The 18,112-nt window shown below is 43.7% G+C and overlaps 1 protein-coding gene across 1 annotated transcript in view; it reads right to left on the bottom strand.

Moving 5' to 3' along the window:
- Nucleotides 1-3,427: 3,427 nt before the first annotated feature.
- LOC107119591 (monoacylglycerol lipase ABHD6-like) overlaps nt 3,428-18,112 on the bottom strand; it is a 28,504-nt gene continuing 13,819 nt past the window's right edge. Inside the window, exons 4-9 of the mRNA XM_015422110.1 lie at nt 14,728-14,841; nt 13,806-13,938; nt 10,273-10,421; nt 7,590-7,644; nt 6,982-7,082; nt 3,428-3,584 (exon numbers count right to left, since the gene is read on the bottom strand). Coding sequence (XP_015277596.1) covers nt 3,429-3,584; nt 6,982-7,082; nt 7,590-7,644; nt 10,273-10,421; nt 13,806-13,938; nt 14,728-14,841 — 708 coding nt within the window. The 3' untranslated portion in view covers nt 3,428. The remainder of the gene's footprint in view (nt 3,585-6,981; nt 7,083-7,589; nt 7,645-10,272; nt 10,422-13,805; nt 13,939-14,727; nt 14,842-18,112) is intronic.

The following is an 18,112-nucleotide window of genomic DNA, read 5'->3' as shown; positions in this document are numbered from 1 at the left end:
ATTTTTGTCTCAGCTCAGGAAGGATGGCTCCAGAGCACACTAATTTATGCAGCAGCCAAATCGCTCGCTCACAACTTTAATGCCAGCAGCTCACAAAGAAGAATTTTTGCTCACAAGACTCCACAGCTTAGAGGGAACATTGGGAGGAGAAGGAAATAATAAAATTCCTGGGAGCAAGGAGGAGGGTGTTTTTGTGCTGGTTAAGAACATAAGAACATAAGAGAAGCCAATGTTGGATCAGGCCAATGGCCCATCTAGTCTAACACTCTGTCACACAGTGGCCAAAAATACCAGGTGCCATCAGGAGGTCCATCAGTGGGGCCAGAACACTAGAAGACCTCCCACTGTTGCCCCCCAGCACCAAGAATACAGTGCATCACCTGCCCCAGCCTGTGAGTTCCTATCTATACCTTGTGGCTAATAGCCACTGATGGACCTCTGCACTGATGGTTCCATCGAGGCAGACAGAACTCTTATCTGAGATCTGTGGGGGGCAGCCATTGACATGTGTCAGCCTGTACACTGGAATGGGGCTTGAAGGTAATGAAACTCCTGTAAAGATCTGTAACTTTCTCAACTAAGGAGCCTGCCTTATATTTAACATCCGATAGGATATGTATGGAGGGAGGAACAGAGGAACTGCATTTTACCCTTTTCTTTTGAATCCCTTGTTCAGTCTGGGGCTGCGCTAAAAATATCCTTGTGAACATTTCCTTTTTAGTAATTACCTTGTAACTTTTGATTCTGGTAGTGGTTCTCTGTGCCACATAGACCTCCACCACTGTGGACATTAATATTTTTTTCTGGGGGAATGCACCAGAACAGAGTTCTGGAACCTCTTTGACAAAGTTGTTTTTAAAATTTTTAAAAGTTCATTAGTTTTCAGTATACAGATTGGGAACTTAATTTCCCTCTTGAGAGTTCTGGTGCCTAGTTTCCAAAACAACAACAACAACCCTGGACACGCTATTTTAAAAGGAGCATCAGGAGGAAGGGGAGGGCAGTCAGTTGGCCAGTAGCTACTCCCCTAGTGGTGCACAAGGCTCTAAGTGGTCCCTGTGGTAACAAGGCCACTGGGTAGCAGGAGACACAGAGGCAAGGCCTCAGAACTTGGAAGGAAAGCTGGGAGTCCTGACCCTCCCAGGGGGCAATACCTACAGAGGTCAGGGGGTGGCGGCAGTTGAACAGAGAGAGAGAAAAGCCCCTCCAGGTGTGGGGAAAACTCAGGAGGGCAGGGTGGAACGGGGCCTGCAGGCCAGAGCAGGACTGTTCCACCAGAGACATCTACAAAGCCATTAAGGAAAAAAAGATCTCTTTCCCAAAGTCACATTAAACACCCCAGCTGTTTTTGATTCTTGGTTTATTCCAATGGCAAATTCTATGGCAAATAAAATGCAAGTCTGAGGTCAGGCAGGCAAAAAGGGAATATGAGGAGCATATAGCAAAAAACGTAAAAACCAACAATAAAACTTTCTTCAAATACATTAGAAACAGGAAACCAGCCAGGGAGGCAGTGGGGCCCTTGGACGACCAAGGGGTAAAAGGAGTATTGAAGGATGATAGGGAAATGGCTGAGAAGCTAAATGCATTTTTTGCCTCCGTCTTCACTGTGGAAGATGAGAAGTGCTTGCCCACTCCAGAACCACTGATTTCAGGAGGGGTGTTGAAAGACCTGAGTCAGATTGAGGTGACGAGAGAGGAGGTCCTAAAACTGATAGACAACTTAAAAACTGAAAAATCACCAGGCCCAGATGGCATACATCCGAGAGTTCTGAAAGAACTCAAATGTGAACTTGTAGATCTCCTGACAAAGATATGTAATCTTTCCTTAAAATCTGCCTCCATTCCTGAGGATTGGAAGGTAGCTAATGTCACTCCCATCTTTAAAAAGGGTTCCAGAGGAGATCCGGGAAATTACAGGCCAGTCAGTCTGACGTCGATACCGGGTAAATTGGTGGAAACCATTATTAAGGAAAGAATTAGTAGGCACATAGATGAACAAAACCTATTGAGGCAGACTCAGCACGGTTTCTGTAAGGGAAGATCTTGTCTCACTAACCTGTTAGTGTTCTTTGAGGGGGTGAACAAACATGTGGACAAGGGGGATCCAATAGATATTATTTACCTTGACTTCCAGAAAGCTTTTGATAAAGTTCCTCATCAAAGGCTCCTAAGTAAGCTCAAAAATCATGGGATAGAAGGACAAGTCCTTTTATGGATCAAAAACTGGCTAGTTCATAGAAAACAGAGAGTGAGTGTAGGTGGGCAATTTTCTCAGTGGAGGGTGGTAAGCAGTGGGGTACCGCAGGGATCAGTACTTGGTCCACTGCTTTTTAACTTGTTCATTAATGATTTGGAGATGGGAGTAAGCAGTGAAGTGGCTAAATTTGCGGATGATACAAAGTTGTTCAGGGTGGTGAAAACCAGTGAGGATTGTGAGGCACTCCAAGGGGATCTGTCAAGGATGGGCGAGTGGGCGTCAACATGGCAAATGGGGTTCAATGTGGCCAAGTGCAAGGTGATGCACATTGGAGCCAAAAATCCTAAATATAAATACACATTGATGGGGTCTGAACTGGCAGAGACTGAGCAAGAGAGAGATCTTGGAGTTGTAGTGGATAACTCACTGAAAATGTCGAGACAGTGTGTGACTGCAATAAAGAAGGCCAATGCTATGCTGGGGATTATTAGGAAGGGTATTGAAAACAGATCAGCCAATATAATAATGCCCCTATATAAATCAATGGTGAGACCTCATTTGGAATACTGTGTGCAGTTCTGGGCACCACACCTTAAAAAGGATATTATAGCTTTGGAAAAAGTGCAGAAAAGGGCAACTCGAATGATAAAAGGGTTGGAACACTTTCCCTATGAGGAAAGGTTAAAGCGCTTAGGGCTCTTTAGCTTGGAGAAAAGACGACTGAGGGGTGACATGATCGAGGTTTATAAGATTATGCATGGGAAAGAGCAGGTAAAGAAAGAGGTACTTTTCTCCCTTTCTCACAATACAAGAACTCGTGGGCACTCCATGAAACTGCAGAGCGGTCGGGTTAGAACGGATAAAAGGAAGTATTTCTTCACCCAAAGAGTGATTAACACATGGAATTCACTGCCACAGGAAGTGGTGGGTGCTACAAGCATGGACGGCTTCAAAAGGGAATTAGATAAGCATATGGAGCAGAGGTCCATCAGTGGCTATTAGCCACAAGGTATAGCTAGGGGCTCTGGGGCAAGTGATGCTCTGTCTTCTTGGTGCTTGGGGGGGGGGTCAACAGTGGGAGGGCTTCTAATGTCCTGGCCCCACTGCTGGACCTCCTGATGGCACTGGTATTTCTGGCCACTGTGTGACACAGAGTGTTGGACTGGATGGGCCTTTGGCCTGATCCAACATTGGCGTCTCTTATGTTCTTATGTTCTTATTCCGGTTTTTAATTCTTTGTGTAAGAAGTGTGGAAGTCCACGAGGAGTTGAGAGGTTTTCAGGGGGGAATCAACCGGTTGAAAGTGTCCACATTTCTCCAGCAGATGTATCTGGGCATGAGGAATACCTTTGGCTAAAACTTCTGCCCCGGATACATCCAGCATCTGTAGAACAAAGAATTGAAATATAGCATATCCATGTATGAGGTCTGTTTTGTTTTTAACAAAAACTACATTGGCCTCACTTGTTGGGGAAAGGAGGTTCATAAATATTTTAAATATATCAATAGGCTGCAGAAAAGACAAAGAGAAGACAGCACTTGACAATCCAAGTTCCCACCTTATAAGAACCAGAACAAGGATGGAAAAGATGGAAAGCAAGACATGCCTACATCAGAGTTTCATTAGGACACAAAATACACTGCAGTCGGTCTCTTTTACACCTATTCTTTGCTGTTACCACTAACACATCTGATCAAGACCAGTTCTGGGTTTCGGTGGACCCTGAGTGATGGAGTATAACTAGGTCCACTTTCCCTTTTGGCACGGCCCCTTTCTCCTCTAACCACACCCTCTTCCATTTTGCCCCTTTCCTTTGGCTCTACCCTTTCTTCTTTAACCACACCCTTTCCCATTCAATTTGCTTAGAAATCATACAGAATTTGGACTTCTTGGTTGTATCAAAGCAAAACAGAATAACTGTCATCCAAGAAGCACAATCATGATAATTCAATGCTGGTACTTGTGTTTTTGTGGTTATGTGGATAGTATGCAACGGGTACATTTTTTTGACACTTTACTTACTTGGTATGTTTTTGTTCATTCTCTCTTTCTGTTGTTATAGTTTAATGAAATTTTATTTTTTAAAAATTAAAACAAAAACCATCACCCTGTAGATGTAGCCATAGTGCAAATGCTTGGCTTTCAAGAGAAAAGTGGTTTAGTACAGGGGTCATTTGGGGGGGGACGCGGGGGGATGCCATCCCCCCGGGGGAGGTGCGGGAGGGCGGGGCCTGGAGCTCCCTGCTGGTGCCCGCTGGAGGTCACCGCCGGCTGTGGGGAGGACACACTTCCGGTGATGTCAGGGGGTGTGGCATATGCTAATGAGTTATGCTAATAAGTCCCCCTAGCTCTTTTTCTACGAAATGACCCCTGGTTTAGTATATTACTACACTGTAAGCCAGGTGGGCCCCACAGTTTGTCAAGTGCAGTATGTTTAAAAGTCCACATAAACAATCCAAGACACTTAGAAAAAAACCCAGCTTTTTGTTCCCTCATCATCCCCATTCAGATTCATAACATAAATTCATAAGAAATTTGCAGTTGGCTCAAGTGGTTAAGACGCTGAACTGCAGGCTGTGGAAGGTCAGTAGTTCAGCGGTTCAAGACCCGGGTGCCGCAAGACAGGGTGAGCTCCTGTCTCTAGTTACAGCTCCTGCCAACCTAGCAGTTCGAAAGCAAGAAATTGCAAGTAGATAAATAGGTACCACTTCGGTGGGAAGGTAACAGCGTTCCGTGCGCCTTGGTATTTAGTCATGCCGGCCACATGACCACGGAAACGTCTTCGGACAGCGCTGGCTCTTTGAAACGGAGATGAGCACCGCAACCCTAGAGTCGGATTCGACTGGCTTTCGAGCAAGGAAACCTTTACCTTTACCTTTACCACTTATTTGTTTATTTAAAACACTGTAGCTGTTGTTCTTCCCCATGGAGCTCAAGGCAGCTTGCAACAGATGAAATACATAAAATATATTAAAAATGTAAAACCCAAAATTTAAAATCACAACTCAGGTCTCCTAGTAGACTTAACCAAATGATGTCCTAAATAAAACCATCTCCAACTGGCTCCTAACGATAAAAAGTGAAGGGGCCACCGGCACAAGTCCCTGGGGAGGTGGCTCCATGATCACTGGGCTGTCCCTGAAAAGGCCCAACCTTTTGTACCCACCAAATGAGCTCCATGGATGGGACAGTCACAAGGGCTCTCCCTGTGATCTTAGTTCCCGGGGCAGGAACCTATGGGAGAAGATACTCTGGTTCCTAGCCATGTAGGGTTTTAAAGTGCAAAACTAACACCTTGAACTAGGCTCAGGAGCATATCAGTAGCCAGTGTAATTGTTGTAATAGCTGTGCGGAAATTTACCCCAGGTAATCGATCTTAAGAATGTTGTAATCAATTGTTGGGTTACTAGAGCGGTTGCAAAATTTCTGTTGCTAATCTAATGCTATTACAAATTGATTCTTATATAATCTTATGTATCTATGTTTATCTTATGTATGGATTTTAATTCTATATGTTGATCCTAAATGTCATGTTAAATTTAGTATGCCAATAAAGGTATTGTACTATCTGTGTCACATGCTCCTGATAGCCGGCTCCAAACAGCAGTCTAGCTGCAAGATTCTGCATTAGCTGCTGCCTCCAAACACTCTTCAAGGGTACCCCCAAGTAGAGCGCATTGCAGTGGTCCAGTCTAGCTGTAACTAAAACATGGATCATTGTGGCTAAATCTGCCTGACTCATGAACGGATGCAGTTCATGCACCAGCCAAAACAAACTCGTCTTTATATTACTGTTCCCAGTTGTACTTCATAGACCCTGATATATGAAGGAAGATCATACTGTGAAATCTTATGGGGAAAGGGAGGAGGAGGCAAGGTTTGATGTGAATTGTTGATATGGAATTTTTATAACCTCTTGCTTTTATGGCCCCTGGTTGGCAGCTGTCTGAAACCTGAATCTTTTCCCCTTACCGCAGCTTGCAATGGCAAATGGCAGTTGTTAATCTCTAAGGTACCACTGGACTTTTTGTTTAATATTAAAAACACAATTATTTTACAGCAGCTGGACTCCTTGGGAAGACCTCAGGCATTTGCTCCACCTTGCAGACCGCTGATACCAGCTCTGCATCACGTAATTAATTATTATAATAAATTAAATTGAACTTTAAAAATATATATTGATTCAGTTGCCACAGACTGTTCAAAATAAGTTAACTATGTTATGACACACCGTTCTCTGTATCCAAAGAGAATGGGCTTTTTCGCATTCTCATTTTTCTTGCTTGTGTGTTCCTCTTGTTTGGTGGGGTGTTCTGTTATGCATGTGTTTTTCTCCCTCTAGTGGCTTATTTGATATTACATCACTTTATGTCCAGCTTAAAAACCTGCAGTTTAAATCTGCAGGGAGATACACTGAACATAAAGTGAAGTACTATTAGATCAACCACTAGAGGGAGCAAGATGGGCAGATCAGGGGGGAAAGCCCTGAAGCAACAGGAACACACAAACAAGGGAAATGAGAATGTGGAAAAGCCCAATATATTCCATGTCTTGGAGGGGGTTTTAAGTGGAGTTCCATGGATACCAAAGCAACTGGTGTATGTTCACTTGGAAATGCTGCAAAACAGGACACTTGCTGAGTAAGAGGTTTGTTTGTTTGTTTTTAAAATCCTGGATGTTTAAAAAGACATGTAATAACATGTTGTGGGATCATTACCATATTTTTCATGCCCAAAACATTTGGAGACGTGGGGTGCACATAAATGAAAAGTATACTTACTTTGTCATCTTTTCCCCAGATGACCTGTGTTGGAACCCTGATCTTGCTCATGTTGTCTTGAAGGCTGTACAAGGACTCATCACTGAAGATGTCTAAGTAGCCTTTAAAATAAAGAAATGTGTATGAGTAGCACAACTCTGTGAGCAAGGCCATATATGCTTGTTGTTTCTCTGATTTATTGTATTGTTTTCTCACTGTGAGGGGCCTTAAGCAGGTCTCGCATGAGGGGGCATATACATTCCCCCATTAAATAATATTTTTTCTTCTGATATGGGGACCTCCCTCCATCAGTGGTGCTACATAGTTGGGGGGAAAACATACTGTATGCCCCTCCCAATCTGATTGTATTATTCACATGTGCACTTCTGCAGTGCTGTAATGTAGAACATGGAAGCACTTCCTGTGACGCTGGGATTACATGTGAAAGAAGCCAAAGAAGTACTGTGGGACATGATTATAAGAAGGGATGGGATTTCTGGAGATGGAACAACCTAGAATTCACTGTGGAGGGTGGATCTGAACTCAGAACCTAAGCAACCCCTCACAGTGTCCACAAACCCCTCTCAACTTCGCATACAGGTACATGCCATTCTTGCAGCTGCACTTACATTTTCTGAAAAAATTGTTGTCTGGCAGCCAGTCTACAAAGAATCCCTTTAGGAGCTATGAGGAAAAACAAGAACTGGATCACAGAAAGTACAGGGCAGGATCACGGCACACATAAAATACGATTTCTTATCTGTAATCTGTATATAGCGCAACTTTGTGAATGTGCTATAATGCCTGTTCACAGAGACTGAGCAAGCAATCCTCTCCCCTCACTCAGAGTTTGAAAAAGAGATGGAGAAGAGGCTGTGTTGCATTTTTCTTTCACGGGAACCATGCATAAAAGATAAGTATCTGGACTGCTGCATGTGGCAGAGAACAGGAAGGAGGAATACCAATAAGAGCAGGATTGGAATAACCTCCTCCCAGCTCATAGTAGGATTACTGCTGATACCAACAGCAAAGGCCACAGGAGACAGTGACAGTGAGAGAGGACACACAGCTCTCACTAACTCTGGGAGCAATTCAGATCCTGTAGGAGTCTGATGTTCCTTCCTAGAGTGCCCCCCAGTTACCTACCCTTCATCCTAGATGTGATACGTGTCATGCCTGCCCCTGCTGATGTCATGCCTGCCCTTGCTGATGCCCCTGAGGAGGCACCTGTCAGCCAGGAGCCTGTGGACTTACAGGCTCCTGAGGACAGTACTGCAGCAGAAAGGCAAAGACTGGATCCTGTAGCTGAAAGCTATCTAAGTGGTGAGGAGGATAGAGCCTCCCAGGGAACACCTGCAAGGGATCAGTCTCTGCTGCATACCAGTAATTCGTCATCAGACTCACCACCACCTGTAACCAGGCTCAGGAATGTACGGAGACAGCAGCTGAGAGAGCGAAGACAGAATGCACGCATGCCTGCCAGAAGATCTCTTAGCCCTGAATATTGACAGGATCCTGACCTCGCTCCCGGCTAGCATTGTATATCTGCAAGTCTGTTGCCAGCAGTCATTTGTGCTGGCAAACGTCGTTTGTCAGGACCTGAATCCTTGCATCTCTGCTCCAGACCTTGTGGAATTATTATCGGCTTGATCCTCAGCTTTTGACTCTCGGCTTCGTTGACTTTGCGTTCATCTCTGACTCCTCTGGTATCGTTGTGATTTATGGACTTGAAACTCTGGTATGTCTGACCCTGCTTTTGGACTGCGATTTAAACCTGTTTGAACCTCGCTGCCTGATTTGCTCGGCTTGACCTCGGACTGCTTCTGGACTTTTGCTTGCTTGCGTCACGCCCCCTGGTCCTGCCGTGACAATACGAGAAGAGGCATGAACAGGACCGCATGTGGATTTAAGAGACAGAGAGCAGCCACTGGGAAGTGGCACAGCAATAATACAACCTGACCTGGGTGGCCCAGGCTAGCCCGATTAATAGTCATGTGATGTGACTGTGAATGACTGAGTAGAGGAGTGTCCCAAAGTCTGGACACGATTCAATAGTAAAAGAGCAGCGAGAAGCCAAGGTTCATAGCCATGTTGTGGCATTTTTTTGCATGAACTTCAACGAGACTCTCTCAGGTCAACTCACAGATTAAACAAAACTAAGGCCCCGGTCACATGGGCCGGATATCGGGGGGGAGGCGTGGCTAATTGCCCCGGAGGAAACTAATGTGTGGCTGCCCGAGCACACATCCCAGTCGAGGTCCCGTGGTTCGGGCAAAATGCCAATCAGATGGGTATCTTGCAGCACGGCACAGAAGGCGCGCTGCGCGATCGCACTAACAATCGCTCTTTGTGTGCATGCGCTGTTGGGTGCTGTTGCGCAACCTGTGGAGATGAACAGCGGTGGGCGCCGGATGCCACGTAAGTTCACCAGGAACGCGATCAGACGCCCGCCCTTGGCCTGCGGTTTCAGGAAACTAGTACCTCGTAGGTACTAGTTTTTAAGTCCGCACCTTCGGCGGGGAGCCATGTGTTCGCCACGGGAGCACTGCACTTCCCAGATGTTGGGGTGAGATCACGCCCGAAAAATCCACAGGACTCCCGTGCCTCTCCCGCGGCAACTTTGCCGTGTGACCGGGGCCTAAGAACAGTAAAACAGTTTCCACACTGACAAATGCAGTGGAAAGAAAATGAGAGTTTGGAAAGGAATGAAAGAATTCTTTTCAGTTGTTAGAGAATGTGCTGCATGTAGTTCTCCTGATATAAATGATCACCATTTTGTCTGAATGGAGCAACACTTGTTATCTGAAGCCACAGGGCATGCATACCAGAACACATGCCCTTTAGCTAGAAGAAGAAGAAGAAAAGATTGGATTTATACCCCGCCCTTCACTACCCAAAGGTGTCTCAGAGTGGCTTACAAACTCCTTTCCCTTCCCCTCCCCACAACAGACACCCTATGAGGTAGGTGGGGCTGAGAGAGCTCTGACAGAGACTGCTCTTTTTCAAGAACAGCTGTTATCAGAGCTACGGCTTGCCCAAGGTCATCCAGCCAGGTGCAAGTGGAGGAGTGGGGAATCAAACCCAGTTCTCCCAGATTAGAGTCCGCGCACTTAACCACTACACCAAACTGGTGTAGAATACATATGCCTTGCCTCTTTCAGAGGAAGTGACAATTCCTGGAAAGGGCTATCATAGTAGTTAGATGGTATTTAGATCTGTGTTTCTTACGACTTTACATTGTAATATGAACTCAAGAATTAACTTGGATAAGGGCATCACAGTCTTCCCATGTTTACAATGCCACTTTTTCACCTGTTTTGGAGCCATGCATGAATAGTATAAACCAAGTCTGAACATCTCTATTCCCTCCTGTATATTCGAAGGAACAAGAGAAACGTCGTGGTTTTTTCTATTCTTTTTCACACGCTTCATGATGTCAGAATCTTTTGGGTAATTCAATCCTAAGGATTAGAAGAGAACAGAATGCACAGTTTAGTAGGATTCCAGGGAAAGTTGAAGACAAGATTCAGATCTATCTACCCTTGGTTATGGGAGAGCAGAGCTCTGCCTACATGCCAGAAGGAGGCAGAAACCAGATCAGCCAGAGGTGGGAAGTATTTATGGTTATGGATTCCCCCCCCCCCCTCGAAGGCCTCCAAGTCATTTCTATTGAATTATGGAAAATGGCAAACTACATGAAGAACAGTTGAAAATTTTGCCATCATATGATTAACTTTTCCAGGAAAAGCATCACTTTCTTGACTCTGTTTCTGGTACAGAAGTTAAAAGCACAGGAAACACACTAGAAAAAGTTGGTAACCTGAAATATAAATTTAGGAAAGAGAACGGTAGGCCACAGCTGTAGGGCCAGTTTTAGTGATTCCAGGGCTCTGGGCAAAAGTGAAGGCTGGGATCCAAGAATCATGGGGTGGGCCAGCTTCAGGGCAGTGGAGACAATCAGCTGCAGGGTCATGGAAGGGGGGGGGTCCCCACACTACAGCTGATGGCCATAGCTTGAGGATCTGACATGACCTCTGGAATCATGGCTGCAGCAGCTTCAAGGCGACAGCCTGTGTCAGTCAGCTGCAGGGGCTCCCCCAAGCTACAGGAAATTACCCCCAGCCATTGCCAGAGACTCAGGTAGTTGAGCTATATGGGAGGTCCTTCCTCCTCCCAAAAGCTGATTGCTGTGGACACCAGAACTCCACAAGTGACAATGACGAGGGAGGGAGTATCCTTCCCTTGCTGTCATAGCGTTTGGAATTGTGGTGGCTTCAGGCCCCACCCCTTGATTGCTGATTGCTGAGCAGCTGCTGTCTGAGAATCAGGTAGCAGCTGACAGGGTGTTCAGGCCCCACCACCACCCTACAGCTGATTGCTGGCTGCTGGTTGAGACTCAAGCAGTGGCCCGCCAAATGCTATCTGCTGTAGAACAGTTGGGAGCCCACCTCTGACCGCTGTACAGTGGATTGCTGGCTGCTGCCTGCAACGGCCCTTCCCCAGTGGCCCCAGCTGACCTGTGGCTAAGACCACCTCTGTATATCTGGTTGGACAGAGACTTTTCCTTGGATGGATGTGTATATGTGTTGTGGAGGAAGAGTGGATTTTGTCTACAGGGAAAGTACATGCCTTTGGCTACTCTTTTTTCTTCTTTAATTTGCATCAATTGCTGGGGACGTTGTAAAGATAAGAACATAAGAGAAGCCAATGTTGGATCAGGCCAGTGACCCATTCAGTCCAACACTCTGTCACACAGTGGACATCAGGAGGTCCACCAGCGGGGCCAGGACACTAGACGCCCTCCCACTGTCCCCCCCCCCCCCCCCCCACCACCACAATTTTAGCCCCCCCCCCCGCCCCCCCCCCCCCCCAGCACCAACACAGAGCATCACTTGCCACAGACCAAGAGTTTCCATCTATACCTTGTGGCTAATAGCCACTGATGGACCTCTGCTCCATATGTTTCTCCAATTCCCTCTTGAAACCGTCCACGCTTGTAGCTGCCGGCATGATGAGCTATGAGCTGTAAGGCTCTGATGAGTGTAGTAAAATGTAGCTTCCTCGTGATGGTTTCTTACCCTGTTCATCCCAAGCATATTTACACGAACGTGCGAAGTGTAGGGGTTAGAGTGCCAGACCAGGATGTGGGAGATTCAGGTTGAAATCCCTACTCCGTCATAAAGCTTACTGGGTGACTTTGAACCAGTCACACCCTTAGGGCAGCCAGCCTCCAGGTGTTAGCAGTCAGACCCCTCCTCTCACTGAGGGGGAGTTTATAGCTTATAGAGGCAGAAAGACCTCTCCATACCTCACCCCAATATCTTAGTGCAGAGCACTGCTTGGGCCAAAGTGGACCAAAATGAATGCCAGCCAGGCATTAGCCTGGGAAATCTGTTTTGAGGCTGGCTACTACCCCCTCCTTGCCCTGGAGAGATGCATAACTTTAGAACAATGGGTTGCCCAGGACCTGTTGATTCATTTAGCATAAATCCCATCAAAGCCCCTGCCTCTTTCCCCCTCACCCAATACACCTTGATTAAGCGACAATTAATCAACACTTAAACCTTTCACCTTCAGAATTGCTGTTCTCATCCGGTATTTGTGGAGCCATCAAGCCCTCATACCTTTTTGTCCACCTCCATTAAAGCCATAAAGTCATTGCTTCTGGCAAGCATATCATCCCAAACCTAAGGGTACGTTTTGCCCTAAAACTATGGCACCCTGCTACCCAGCAGTTTGTGTGTGTGTGTATGTGTGTGTGTGTGTGCTGTAGAACTATGGCACCCTGCTACCCAGCAGTTTGTGTGTGTGTGTATGTGTGTGTGTGTGTGCGCCTTGGATCCCTCCTCACACCCCCACTTGCCTGTGGGTCTACTCTTTCACGTCCCCAAAACGCTGGCCATTTTGCTCTTCGACTGCTGCTTCTGCAGACCTCTTCAAGTTCAGTAATAATTATTGCCCTTCTCTAAAAAAAAATCTCCCCTTCCTCCCTGCTTTTCCTAGTTAGTTCCTGTGTGTGTTTCAGTGTCTTCATGCATTTTTATTTCCATTTTCTTTTTAATAAAAACCTTTCTGGTTGAACATCTGCCAGGTTTATTTCAAGAGTTCTCTTAAATGGAAAAGTCCTGGTATACATTGGTGGAGATCCCAGTTACCCACCTCTGACTCTGTCTCCAAGCTAATTCACCCCAAATTAAGTGGAGACTGCCTATTTGGGTAACACAGGTGGGGCCTGAGATCTCCAGTAATTACAAATGATCTCTAAACTACAGAGATCAATTCCCCTGGAGAAAACGGCTGCTTTGGAGGGGGAATCCTATGGCTTTATAACCTATCAAGGCCCTTCCCTCCCCAAACCTCATCCTCCCCAGGTTTCACTTCCAAATCTCCAGGAACTTCCCAGCCTGGAGTTGGCAGCCCTAGTGACACACTCTCTCAGATGACCCCTCAGAGAGGCTGTTGTTGTGAGCATAAAATGGATGGAGAATAATGAACAATGCACCCCAAACTCCTTGTAGGAAGCAATGGAATAAAAACGTCATGAAATGCGTTAATAGATAACAGGTACCCTGCTGGATCACATTGCCCCAGTAGCCTGTGATGGCCTTCTCATCATGTTGTCGCTTAGCCCTTGTTTTCAGAGAGTGCTTCTGTTGCAACTCTAAATACAGCTCCTCTGGACATGGAGATTCTCTTTAATCGTCTTGGGTAGCTGCAGTTGACCGTGATATCTGATTATGTTTCTGTTTCCATATTATGGCTAATGAAACAGACACCTTGGCCTCTGAATTCCAGCATAAGCTGCTTCAGAGCTCCCCTTGGCTTGACTGCATTTTAACACTCACCAGTTGGACACAGGAGAGACAAGCAGCAGACCTCAGATGGATAATGGGCAGTGTAGACCCCAGCGACCATTCCGCCCATGGAGATACCAACCAGATGGAAAGGCTTCCTGTTCAGACCAGTGCACTCGACAAACTAGAGAAAGAGGTGTGAATGAAGTGAAAGAATGTGTGCTATGTGTTACAGTGCTGGCTTGAGCTGTTTCCTAAAGGAAGATTTTGGATGTATGCAACATCTGAAGAGGATATGAAAGATCATGAGCAGGCAACTGCTGTCAGTTCATAGCTGGTTGCAAATCTGGAGATCGAATATATTCCCTTCTTCGATAATATGTGCAAGGGTCCAAGCATTTAAAATACTAACTCATTGGTATCATACTCTAAAGAAGCTATCTCATATCTCTGGGTCATAGCCTTTCTGACTCTATAAGTGTGTTGATTATGTAAGTTTTTATCTGTTCTATATTTCTGTTTTTGCATCCCACAAGGATAATAGTTTTCTCAAATGTGATCAGGCTTTAAATCCCATTTTTTAATTGAAGACCATTCTTTAAAAATTTAGGAACTTTTTGATTCTTTTTGGGTCCCTATCCTATGGCTTTCAATAGTTCTACTATTTTAATCTTTTTACTATCAGGTATTCAAGCTTGGCATTGGACTCAGAGGTCAGCTGGAACACTTACATCTACTTGGTTTCATTTGTAGCCTAAAATCTCCCCTCAGCTGCCAGGGCAACCGTAAGGCAAAGGGCCAACAAGTGGAGAAACAGATAGGTGGGCTTCTCTTAAAAGCCCCATTTATACAGTGACACAGCCATGACATAGCTGATCTATATGAATCTCTGGCCCTCAAAGATGAATTTTTAGTACAACCTCTCACTTGTCAGGCTGGAAAACATCTGAGTACATGTAGAAAGAGGCCTTACCTGGTGTATCCTTTTCACCTGATCAAACGTAGTGTAGTTTTCTCCTGGCAAACAAGTGGTTTCCCCATGACCAGGCATATCAAGACAGACCACATGGATATTCTTAGGAAGGAACTTAGAAGGGAAAAAACAGCTGGTTTTGAGGCTCACAGAAAGCAAGGATTTACACTGAAGAAGTTAAAGCTCAGATGTTCCATACCAATCTTAGCACCAGTTTTTTTGGCTACATTTTATGATCCATGCCACTGTCTCCTATACTTCTGTTTCAAAATATTTGAATTGTTAACATGATTGTGTGCACATGTCCATATATAGTGATCTTTGATGAGTGGCTGTGTGCAAATCTAGTGGGAATTAAAAAGAGCATTAAACTCTCACTCTAAATCAGAAGGGTGCCAAAGATATTACAGAAAAAGGAAGCATATACAAAGAGGGAGCCTATTTGAAATAAAGCAGAATCAAATATTGTTGGAAAACCTGGACTAGGATTGTGAAATGAAGCAAGAGAGAGAGACTCAGAATTTCGTGAAGTCTAACAGTTTTGTTCCTTGCAAACAGATGCTTCAGGCAACTGAACAGACAATTCTACACATGGACATCACTGGATGGCCAATAAAGAAATCAAATAGATCACATAATCAGAAACAGAAGATGGAGGAGCTCTGTTCTCTCTTTTAAAACAAGATGAGGAGCTGACTGTGGAACAGACCATCACTTATTAATACCAAAAATCAGAATAAAGCTGAAGAAAAATGGTAAAACAATCATATCATCAAAGTATAATCCAGATAACATTCTTGAAAATTTGAAAGAACACGTAAAGAACAGATTTGCATTACTAAGTTCAGTTGAACCTGAACCAGAAAAAATGTGGGTTGAAACCAGAGATATTATCAAGGAAGAATGCAGAAAGACTATTAATGTAGCCAAATAAAGAAAAAGCTTCAATGGTTGATTCATGAAACTCTTAAAACTGCTGAGGCTAGATGAGAAGCAAAAGTAAAAAAGAAATAAAAATAGAACAGAACTCTAAATACAGCTTTTCAGTGTCATTCACAAAGAAAAAGAGAACTGTTATAAAAATCAGTGCAAAGAAATAGAAGAGAACAACGAAAAAGAAAGAACAAGAGATCTATTCCACAAGATTCAGAAAATCAAAGGGAAATTCAAACCCTGGCTAATTGAAAGATCAACATGAAGCCCCCCAAATGAGAATATCAATTGAGGATTAGAAAAGATAAAACAAAATGAAGGCTGAAGAACTCTGATCTGTGCCTTGAAGTTTTTAACGATGCTCTTGTGATTTTCTTGAAACAGTTAAAATAATGGTTTTAAAGATAAATAATATAGCTTAATTGACCATATTCAGTGTAATCTTAGCATTTAGACTAACACTGATACAAACTTTTGTAATGATCTCCTATACTTGGGTTTTTAGTGGTTTTCTTTCCTTTCACCCATAGATGTAGTTTCCCTTCCCCTTTTTTCAATGTAGTTTAGAGAAAAATGCAATTAAAAAATCCCCTACGGGGGACAAAAAGAAAGAAAGAAAGAAAGATCAACATGAAAATACATTATCTGATCAGGACAAAATAACAAAAAGACTGAAGAACTACACAGAAGAGATGACTACATAACAGATTACTTCAAAGAGCTTCATTTTTTGATGAACTTGTAATTTTAGAAAGTGAAGTGAAAGCTGTATTCAAAGCAATTGGAATAAATTTCACTAGAAGTAGATGGGATATCAACAGAGCTATTTCAAGCTACAGGAACTGAATCCATAGAAATCTTAACAAGAATATGCCAACAAATATGGAAAACAGAATAGTGGCCCACAGAATGGAAACACTCAATCTACATTCCAACTCTGAAAAAAGGGAGAAGTCAAACATTGCAGCAACTATCAGACCATCGCATTAATTTTCCATGCAAGCAAAGCGATGCACAAAATTTTACAACAAAGGATCTTACCATATATGGATCAAAAAAAGCTAGCTGTTCTAGCTGGATTCAAAAAGAGGCACTAGAGGTCATATTGTAAATTGACAATGATAACTGGAGCATACCATATAATTTCAGAAGAAAATCAGTTTGTGATTTATAGATAACAGCAAAAACATTTGCTTGTGTGGTTCATGAAAGGAATTGAATGGTTTTGAAAGAAATGGATGTGACACAACATCTGATTGTTTTGATGTGCAACCTGTACTCTGGACAAGAAGCTACGGTTAGGACAGAATATGTAGAAACAAAATGGTTTCCAATTGGTAAAGGTATCAGACAAGGATGTATTTTATTTCCCCATCTCTTCACTCTGTGTGCAGAATGTATCATAAAGAAAGATGGATTAGATTTAGATGAAGGCAGAGTGAAAATTGGTGGAAGGAACATTAACAATTTAACATGTGTAGATGACACCACATGACTGACAGAAAATAGGGAAGACTTGAAATGGTTCCTGAGCAGGCAGGAAGTTCCAAAGCAGGATTACAGCTGATCATCAAGAAGACAAAAGTAATGAGTACTGGGGAATTAACACAGCTTTAAGGATGATGATGCAGACAATGAAATTGTCCAACATTTTCTATTTGTTGGCGCCATCATCAACCAATAGGGATACTGCAACCAAGAAATCAGAAGGAAATTAAGATTGGGAAGGGCAGCCATGAAGGAGCTAGAAAAGATTCTTCAATATAAGGATGATTACTGGTGACCAAGATCAGGATAACTCATGCCATACTATTACCTGTTACTATGCATGGGTGTGAAAGTTGGAGCATGAAGTAAGCTGACAGGAAGGAAGTAGATTCTTTAAAATATGGTTTTGATGGAGAGTTTTATGGGCACCATGGACTGCCAAAAAGACAAATAAATGGGTTCTAGATGAAATCAAGCTGGAACGCTTGCCAGGAAAATAAATGTCTAAACTGAAGCTGTGGTACTTTTGGTCATATTGTAGAGGACAATTAAAGGGTTCAAGTGATTTTCTATTGATTATTGCTGTTTTACAGGAATCTTTGGAGGGAAAGTCTTTGGGATTCCTGGTGGAGTTGGTGAACTGTTTAAACCACTAAACAGCATTATAAAGAAGGTATTTAAATCATTTTTAATTGACAAGGGAAGTTCTTTTCCCAACACTGAGTGTTTGGATTTGGAACAGGTGTTGTGATGTCACCTTTTTAATTGGATAGATGAGCCAGGAGCCAAGATTTATGGGAACCTCCCTATTTCAGAGAATGATCTCAGGAGTTTATTTCAGCTTCTGATTTTCAGTAATTTTGAATGAAGAAACATCAAAAAGGCTTATCTTTGCTCAAGTTTGGGATATTCTAACATATCAATATTGAACTATTGGAATCTATGAATAATGTGTGTGTATATA

Source organism: Gekko japonicus, unplaced genomic scaffold (assembly GCF_001447785.1).
Source record: "Gekko japonicus isolate JY-2015 unplaced genomic scaffold, Gekko_japonicus_V1.1 scaffold292, whole genome shotgun sequence".
NCBI lineage: Eukaryota > Metazoa > Chordata > Lepidosauria > Squamata > Gekkonidae > Gekko > Gekko japonicus.
Note: the sequence above shows the minus strand (reverse complement) of the source record. Positions and strands in the feature narration are given on the sequence as shown.